General features: G+C 40.3%; 1 protein-coding gene across 1 annotated transcript; it reads right to left on the bottom strand.

Annotated features, from left to right (window-relative positions):
- Nucleotides 1–337: 337 nt before the first annotated feature.
- Nucleotides 338–6,699, bottom strand: LOC311140462 (protein FAM8A1-like). Its single transcript, XM_084175531.1, has 5 exons — nucleotides 6,224–6,699; nucleotides 4,784–4,904; nucleotides 3,631–3,754; nucleotides 2,635–2,774; nucleotides 338–2,251 (listed from the first exon to the last, which is right to left on the bottom strand). The coding sequence occupies exons 1-5, from the start codon at nucleotides 6,693–6,695 to the stop codon at nucleotides 2,107–2,109; spliced, it is 1,002 nt and encodes a 333-aa protein (XP_084031657.1). The 5' UTR covers nucleotides 6,696–6,699; the 3' UTR covers nucleotides 338–2,106.
- Between the last annotated feature and the right edge of the window lie 3,414 nt (nucleotides 6,700–10,113).

Here is a 10,113-nt window from a genome sequence, read left to right on the forward strand (position 1 = left end):
AAAACTTAAGCGAAAAAGTACATTTTGTGTGCACTACGTCATGCAGTGATTTTTATATTCAACAAGTCCGTTTGGTGGAAACACCACTGATGGGAAAATGTGATTTTTCCTTTATGCGGATTTTAGAATATTTGCATGAAAATCTGTCGCAAATTGGATGGAAACCTAGCTAGTGTCCGAGATCGAGTCAAGACCGAGTAAAAATGTATCCGACATCGAGACAAGACCTATTATAATCCATAAAAAGTTCTAATTCAACCCTGAAATGTGCTGACAATTCCAACTAATACACCAAGTTAATTTACTAAAATCATATAATTAGTACACAAACATATTTCATAAATTAATTTATTAAATTGCAAATAAAATACAGCAATAATGTACTATCATACTAGCAACTGAATTATTTTTTTATACTGTTACTGTACTTTAACAAATGTATAGCAATACTGTAGTACTTACATTCTATAATCAAGGCAAATATTTTAAATTGACAACCATGGAAAGGCAACATTAGGAAGAGAGGTGATCCTGTCACTTTGGACTTAAAACAACAGAAACAGAAATGAGAATCATAGTTAGCTGACATCCAATTCTGAAAAAGTGATACTACATCTGCTTTCAATTCTCAGGTATTCACCGGGTTTTCCAGAAATCCTGCCTAAGGATTACGGATTTCTTGCTTATTCCCTTCAGAATTCAGGAATCTTCAAACTGGGATTTCTGGAAAACCTGGGAATTTTAGAAAATGTACCTGAATTGAAACCCTATTGGCACCCCATATGGTAGAAGTATTTACTGTGACAGACAAATCATAATACTGTCAGCTTGAAGCACTCAAAATGTTTTAATCTCAGTGGCTAAATTGGACATGGTGACACGTTTGGTGGTCATGGGTACATCTATAGACCATAAGATTAAACCAATCATTAAGATACCCCTATATACTCGTTGAGTATGTCAAAAATAATGTCAAAATGCTACTGTATCAATACAGACTGTGGTAAAATAGCTTAATGAAGTGATGGAGAACTACATGCAACTCACTCCAACTTTCTGGTATTTGGTACAGTATCTCATGTTACAAAGTACAAGGAATCATTTAGAGAGCCATTCAATTACGACTGAAATTCCAAACATAAATACAGTACTAAGCAACAAATGTGTTTTTCATGTTAGATCAGATAGTATATTAACTGAAACACATGTCATATACTCTTGAGCATGGAGATAATACACTTGAAAGTCTATACTGAATCAGCCCAGGTGTTCTGTTACGTTAACAGGTCTAAAATAAAGCAATTTTTCTAGTCTGATGACAACAACCAAAGTAGTATCTAGTTGTAACCAGGTAATGATTAGACAATAATCTCCCCATAGTGCAGTAAGACCCGAGGGAAATGTCAACCAAAACATTAGCATGTTGTGATTCTAGGAGTGTTGGAATGTTACCAAGCAATATCTTAAGATAAGCCAAATAATAAAACTGCATCAATATGCTGATAGGCTAAAATAACCAAATAACTATTATCTTCCACTTCCTTATCTTAGAAAATGAATTGAAGATTGGATTTCAAAATAATTAAATGATTTTAATAACATTTCCTGAAAAAAGTGCTTTCTAACTGATTGGGTGCTAATTTGCATACTACCATTGCACAAATCAAAAAGGGTAGAATCTATTCCACAGATTTGTCACAAAACCAAAAACCAGAGTACAGTGGTTGAGAAACAAGAGATGTTTCTAGAAACTCTTGACGTCACATACAAGAGCTGTGAGAGGGACCTAGTTACTGATGACGTCATACTGTATTTTCTGTCCTCAGCCTTATGCAGAGTTCCCCCCCCCCCCCCTCGTCGTTATTGCAGAGTGGTTCCCAGTTCTGTTGTCTCTAGTACTGGTGCTGTGGTACGGACTCATAGTAATGGATGGAACGGAATTTATGGTTTCCATGTGATACCATCCCCATTCAATCAATTCCAGCCATTATTATGAGACGTCCTCCCCCTCACCAGCCACCTCTGTACTGGAGGGTCGATAGCAACATGTACCTCTTCAAATAAAATCGTAGCCAGTCCCAGCCAGGCCTTAACCAATCAGAATGGTCATCTGGCTCCGGTGCGCTTGACAACGATAGTGCCAGCCACCATGTCATACACAGTCCTGTTGTGCTGGAAGAAGAACACCGTGATGAAGGCCGGGAATAAGAAGGCAATGGAGAAGTTTTTGTTCAAGGCTCGGACTGTTGACCTGAAGAGGGACACACAAACAAAACGTGTGAAAGTCTCAGAGATCATAGACACAAACTAAACGCGTGGAAGTCTCAGAGTTCATAGACACAAACTAAACGTGTGGAAGTCTCAGAGATCATAGACACAAACTAAACGTGTGGAAGTCTCAGAGATCATAGACACAAACTAAACGTGTGGAAGTCTCAGAGATCATAGACACACCAACAACAAATGAGCAGAACATCAAGGGACTTCATCTAATAGCCAGACTGTCATGTGTGACCACATCACCACTTTAAAATCATGTCGGACAGAGGTGTCAAATAACCAAATGAGCTGGTTTATTATTTCACAACACGTGGATGGATGAGAGGGTTGGTGTTTGTGTGACCCACTACTTACGCAGAGAGACTAACGTTAGTGGCAGGCACCACAAGGACCCGGTTGGGTTGAACCAGGACAGAGGAATCACAGCTGACCACTCTGAGACCAATGAGAAACTTCCCTGGAGTGGCGCCCCCTGCTCCCCAAATGCACACAATCTGAAAGGAGACGATCAATCAATAATACCGTATTACCCCCAGGGGGAAACTGTATTTACAGACAGAGAGGAAAAACATGATAAAATACACAGAACCCATATCAAAGACAGAAACATCATCACACTACAAGGTCAGGACAAAGACAGAAACATCATCACACTACAAGGTCAGGACAAAGACAGAAACATCATCACACTACAAGGTCAGGACAAAGACAGAAACATCATCACACTACAAGGTCAGGACAAAGACAGAAACATCATCACACTACAAGGTCAAGACAAAGACAGAAACATCATCACACTACAAGGTCAGGACAAAGACAGAAACATCATCACACTGCAACTTCAGGACAAAGACAGAAACATCATTACAATGCAACTTATTATACAAATTTATTATTATTATTATTATTATTATTATTATTAACTTCAGGACAAAGACAGAAACATCATTACAATGCAACTTCAGGACAAAGACAGAAACATCATCACACTGCAACTTCAGGACAAAGACAGAAACATCATTACAATGCAACTTCAGGACAAAGACAGAAACATCATCACACTGCAACTTCAGGACAAAGACAGAAACATCATTACAATGCAACTTCAGGACAAAGACAGAAACATCATCACACTGCAACTTCAGGACAAAGACAGAAACATCATCACACTGCAACTTCAGGACAAAGACAGAAACATCATTACAATGCAACTTCAGGACAAAGACAGAAACATCATTACAATGCAACTTCAGGACAAAGACAGAAACATCATCACACTGCAACTTCAGGACAAAGACAGAATCATCATCACACTGCAACTTCAGGACAAAGACAAAGGTGTCACCTGACCTCATAGAAACAAACTAATATCCGGTAGACCAGGGCGACCAGCATCACCTTCTGGAGTTCCTCCATGGACGTGTCTTCATCTATTTCCTCCACAATGAAATGCATGGCAAACTTGGAAATGTCCCTGAAAGAAAGACAAAATACAAATGATTCTTCAATCATGACTATATACAGTAGTTATGCACGCTACAAATTATTCTTCAATCATGACTATATACAGTAGTTATGCACGCTACAAATGATTATTCAATAATTTACATTTTTTACATGTACATGTTTACATTTTAGTCATTTAGAAGACGCTCTTATCCAGAGCGACTTACAGTTAGTGAGTGCATACATTTTCATACTGGCCCCCCGTGGGAAACGAACCCACAACCCTGGCGTTGCAAGCGCCATGCTCTACCAACTGAACTACAGGAGGGCCAATCATTACTATATACAGTAGTTACACATGCTACAAATGATTCTTAAATATTGACTATATACAGTAGTAATGCACGCTACAAATGATTCTTAAATTGTGACTATATACAGTAGTTATGCACGCTACAAATGATTCTTAAATATTGACTATATACAGTAGTAATGCACGCTACAAATGATTCTTCAATCATGACTATATACAGTAGTTATGCACGCTACAAATGATTCTTAAATATTGACTATATACAGTAGTAATGCACGCTACAAATGATTCTTAAATATTGACTATATACAGTAGTAATGCACGCTACAAATGATTCTTAAATATTGACTATATACAGTAGTAATGCACGCTACAAATGATTCTTAAATCGTGACTATATACAGTAGTTATGCACGCTACAAATGATTCTTAAATATTGACTATATACAGTAGTAATGCACGCTACAAATGATTCTTAAATATTGACTATATACAGTAGTAATGCACGCTACAAATGATTCTTAAACATTGACTATATACAGTAGTTATACATGCATAGGAATCATCTTTACCATCACCTATGGAGCGCAAAACAAATCCATTTCTAGGATATGTTTAAATAAAATACTATTCCCTGTAGTGCACTACTTTTGATCGGGGGCCCATGGGGGGCCCATAGGGGGGGCATAGTAATGCGGTATAGGGAATAGACCAACAGAAACATTTGTATTAAACTAAACTCACTTCATCCCACTCAGATGCATGATGCTGAGAATAATGGTTGCTTTGATGAAGAACAGAATGAAGAAATCCACAATTTCAGCCATGAACCTTTGAAGAGGAGAGGGAATACTGTATTCTCGACCTGCAAACACATACAACACATTTACATTTTAGTAATTTAGCAGACGCCAGGAGTTCCCAAACTTTTTCACTCGGGGCCCCCCTTCCAACATTGGGGAACATTTTTTTATTTTTTTTATTTAACCAGGTAAGCCAGTTGAGAACAAGTTCTCATTTACAACTGCGACCTGGCCAAGATAAAGCAAAGCAGTGCGATAAAAAAACAACAACACAGAGTTACATATGGGGTAAACAAAACATAAAGTCAAAAATACAAACAGAACATATATATACAGTGTGTGCGAATGTAGTAAGTTATTGAGGTTAGGCAATAAATAGGCCATAGTGCAAAATAGTTACAATTTCGTATTAACACTGGAATGATAGATGTGCAAAAGATGATGTGCAAATAGAGATACTGGGGTGCAAATTAGCAAAATAAATAACAATAAGAGGATGAGGTAGTTGGGTGGGCTAATTTCAGATGGGCTGTGTACAGGTGCAGTGATCGGTAAGCTGCTCTGACAACTGACGCTTAAGGTTAGTGAGGGAGATAAGAGTCTCCAGCTTCAGAGATTTTTGCAGTTCGTTACAACATCCCGCGCCCCCCTGCGTGCACACGCCATGTCTATTTCTGTGGGCACAAGCACCGTTCATGACACAAACTGTTCACACCCCTCTTTTTGGTGGAGAGAATTTTGCAGGTTTAAAGCTTATTTCCTGCAATTCTACACATTTTGTCATGTGGTGAAAAGAAAATGTTGCAGTTTTAAAGCACATGTTCTTGCAATTCTATACATTTTACCATGTCTAATGTGAATTCATGTGATATTTGAGTAACTAAAAAATTACAACAATATCTATGGGCCGCCGACCCCTCGCCCCACAGTTTGGGAACCACTGACTTAGCAGATGCTCTTAACCAGAGCGACTTAAAGTAGTAAATAAAGTAGTACATACATTTTCATATTTATTTTCTGTACTGGTCCCCCATGGGAATCGAACCCACAACACTTGTGTTACGACCACCATGCTCTACCAACTGAGACACAGACATAGCCAACACATTCATTGATAATGGTTATTGTCCTTCATGAGGAAATTCCTTGTTTCTAAAATTTAAATAGGCCTAGGTTGGGAGTCTTTAGCAACCCAGGCCTATAGCATATGAGCCTATGGTTTTAACTTTAGCAGACCACAGAGGGCACTATTTTCATAATTCATCACTATAACAGGCCTGGCATGTTGCTTTCTCTCAAACACTTCTTTAGCTATATAGCTATCATATTAGACACATGAACCAAATACAAAAAGAACAACATCTGTGTCTTTGATAGCTACCTGGTCGTTGTGCATTGCCGTTCTGTTGTGGTTGTTGTTGCGCTGGTACTGAAGTGGACACAGCACCATTCCCAGCCGTTTCCCCAGGCGGAATTCCAGCCGCGGGGATGGCGGGTGGATACGGCGTTAAGGGGAGTCCGAATGGATTATTATACCAGTTCTGGGCATCAAAATTAGGGAAATCCGCTGGCCAGACGGGTGCAGTGAATGGTTGCGGTGCAAAATACGGAGGAGCAGACACTGCCAGCCAACTTTGCCAGTTCACATTTGCAGTGTAGTACTGCCACATCCACCCCTGCAACTTTTCACAGTACTCCGAGGTTGTGCGTTTTTCGACAGTGCCCTTTCCACTTTCCGAAGTGTCTTGATGACGTAATTTTAGCTTATTTTCGACAATATCTAGCTTCTCTCTAATATTAAAAGACATATTTTGCTTATCGACTTGTTTGTTTGTGTTTTCCGAATCAGCCATGTTTAATGCCGACGTCACATCCGGTAGGATGTTTCCATTTCCGTGAAGAAAATATACGATTTCTAGAATAACATAATTACTGTGATAATAATTGCAAATATTTGGCGAGTAAGCTGTATTCAAAGTGGTAAACAATTTAGATGATAAAACAATCACTCACAGCAACATTTCATAAAATAGTTTCATCATCACGTTCCCAGCCTGGACGAAATTAATACCGTGCACTTCCAGCTATGTACCACTAAGGCGCAGCACTGCTACCGTTAAAGTGAAAGAGGCAGAGCATTGGAAATACACTGACTAGCCTTCTGTACCAGATAGTATTATTGACTGTTCTTCATTCCAATCACAACTATGGTCTTTTGTTCCAACCCATCACTAATAGCCATATTGTTTTCATCTATCCTGTTTTCAGATCATTGCCAAATAATGTCCAGAGAGAGAGGAGATCTTTGTTCCATTAAGGCCTGGTCAGACCTATAAATGTATATCCTTGAAACGACTTACATCTCACAACTTCAATGGATGATTGAGGGTGCAGTGTGCACCATCTTGTCCTGCAAATCTCCCACACTGTCTGTATATTTTATCTAGCAATAGTAGGCTATTTACCCACTCAAAGTGTGTTTTGCACTTTGAGAGTTGTGAAATTGAATGCATCTGATATACCCTCTAATTCCACCACTACTGCTTTTCTTTAACGTTTTACACCAAGCAAACAGTTAATAAGTTCAATTACAATTAAAACCTCCCAGAATTCCTTAGCCAAGCAATTTCCAAGAACTTGCCAATCAGTTCTTTGATGCCTCAAAATAAAATAAATCTGTTCAAAGGACCCCCGCCACTACCGCCGCGTCTAGAGAAAAATCTGAGGCACAAGGCCATTTTCAAAGAACTGCCCTAAGTAAGCTTAACCTTAACAACAATGGGGTATTCAACCGTAACAATCGGACACTCTGGGTTCAGACGTTCTTTGGGAGAACAGATTGTAATAGGAAGTCCCTGAATGTGTTCTCATGATACAGGGGACTGGTAAGTTGAGTAGGGGTGGAGAGGGGATATAGTAAGGAGAATGAAAGGGAAAATGGAGCGAAAAAGTTAAAAAAATGTCAGAGGAATGTGTTCAAATGTGTGTGTGTGCGTGCGTGCGTGTGTGTGTGTGCGTGCGTGTGTGTGTGCGTGAGTGCGTGCGTGTGTGTGTGTGCGTGCGTGTGTGCGTGTGTGTGTGTGTGTGTGTGTGTGTGTGTGTGTGCGTGTGTGTGTGTGCGTGTGTGTGTGTGTGTGTGTGTGTGTGTATGCATGCCCTTGGTCTTATACAACTTGGCTAGGTCAGCTTTTCATTTATCAGGAGCAGGCTGCAGGAGCACCACCCATTGTCATAATCATTCACTAAAACCCCCAAATCTTTTGGAGAATTTGGCCCCAACCTACTGCCCCAAAAAGCCCTAATTAAAGGAATTAGGTGCACTTGCTTGGACTGGAAGTCTGTGGCCGCGTCCTGAATGGCACCCCATTACCAATTTAGTGCACTACTTTTGATCAGAGCCCTATGGGCCCTAGTCAAAAGTAGTGCACTATATAGGGAATAGAGTGTCATTTGGGACAAAGTCTGTGCGTCCACGACAATAAGCCTGTTAAAAATGAGGAGAGGTCACAACGTAGACCTTAAACTGGGATTTGGCCTCCCCTCTAGATCTCCCCATACATTCCCCCTGCCACTCTAATACTAGGTCTGTCTCAAATGGTACCCTATTCCCTTTATAGTGCACTACCTTTGACCAGGATCCATAGGGGGGCCCATAGGGCTCTGGTCAAAAGTAGTGCACTATATAGTAAATAGGGTGTCATTTGGGACGCAACGTAGGATCTCACATTCCGTATAGTTGTCGTTGTGTGTTTGACTAATAGCAGCATACCAAGGGACCCCATGGCATTTACTCCAGTTGTAACCATGCTGGTTTCATTTACTCCTCAGTTGTAACCCTGCTGGTTTCATTTACTCCAGTTGTAACCCTGCTGGTTTCATTTACTCCTCAGTTGTAACCCTGCTGGTTTCATTTACTCCAGTTGTAACCCTGCTGGTTTCATTTACTCCTCAGTTGTAACCCTGCTGGTTTCATTTACTCCTCAGTTGTAACCCTGCTGGTTTCATTTACTCCAGTTGTAACCCTGCTGGTTTCATTTACTCCAGTTGTAACCCCACTGGTTTCATTTACTCCTCAGTTGTAACCTTGCTGGTTTCAAAGTGTGTGCAAGACAGTGTGAGCTTTTGATCCAATAGTGGATGACTGTAAGTAACTTTGGATAAAAGCGTCTGCTAAATGGCATATTATTATTATTATACTTGATACATTTGGCAAATGCACTGTTTGAGGAATACGTTGGTCTTGGTTTTCAAGAAACACTCACGGATGTGTTGACTGAGCTATCGTGTGTGTGTGTGTGTGTGTGTGTGTGTGTGTGTAAAAAACCAAGACTTGCAACTCTAGTGACGCTATCATGACAAATCAACACTTAGTTTCAAAAAAGCACATGATATCATGTGTGAAAACTCTGACCATGAACCAAAAGACAGTTGGTCTTCTCCCAAGGGCTGCGTCCCAAATGGCACCCGATTCCCTTTATAGTGCATAGGCCTCTGGTCAAATGTAGTGCAGGGAATAGGGAGGCATTTGGCACGCAGAAAAGGTTAGGCCCGGGTCAAAAGTAGTGCACTATGTAGGGAATAGGGTGCCATTTGAGATGCATTAAAGGTTAAGGTTTTCAAATGCATCTCAACCCAAAGAGCCAGATACAAAAAGGTGCTTGTCATTAATTTGTCACTCTAGCTCCATTAGGCAGCAACAGCAATACTAATCCAGTGGTATTACAACTTTAAATTCTCAGAGTTTACTCCGTTCATGAACGAGACTGCTAATGCTGCGTTCGTAACCAAGTGGGAGGTGGGAATTTACCAGTTGTGAAGCCGTAAATACCAGTTCGATGCATTCACGTGCTTTGAACTCGTTGAGGAACACTGATTGGCTAACGGTCAACAAGCTACGTAAACCATAATCTAATGTCAGAGGTCACCATGTGGGAGAAGTGGGAGCTCAGGATGAGTTTCCCACTAGTAATTACCAGATGGAGGGCCGTTCAAGTGGATTTTCCCCAGTCGTATGTGGTAAATTCCCACTTAGTTATGAACGCAGCATAAGGCTTCAGGCATCATAAATGTCTAATGGGTGCTGGAAGGCTATGAAGAGGGCTGGACAGTACTCCCTCTGGCATTATGCATTCTTATTGGATATCACATTGATTTGGAGACCTGTTGACAACGAGCTCATTTGGACTGTAATCTTTCTGGGAGATTGCTGTATTTTGTTGTATTTGGTGGTTAGCCCATAAAAGTAAGGTCATATTGTTCAGTCTAATGGGA

Source organism: Coregonus lavaretus (assembly GCF_964263955.1).
Source record: "Coregonus lavaretus genome assembly, chromosome: 13".
Lineage (NCBI taxonomy): Eukaryota > Metazoa > Chordata > Actinopteri > Salmoniformes > Salmonidae > Coregonus > Coregonus lavaretus.

What these genes read in the sequence shown, in the direction of transcription:
- LOC311140462 (XM_084175531.1), bottom strand. Translation starts at nt 6,695, where the DNA reads ATGGCTGATTCGGAAAACACAAACAAACAAGTCGATAAGCAAAATATG. An exon ending in ATGCATCTGAGTGGGATGAA is followed by an intron (nt 3,755 to 4,783) that starts GTGAGTTTAGTT and finishes TCTTTCTTTCAG; the next exon opens with GGACATTTCCAAGTTTGCCA. An exon ending in TATTAGTTTGTTTCTATGAG is followed by an intron (nt 2,775 to 3,630) that starts GTCAGGTGACAC and finishes GTCTCCTTTCAG; the next exon opens with ATTGTGTGCATTTGGGGAGC.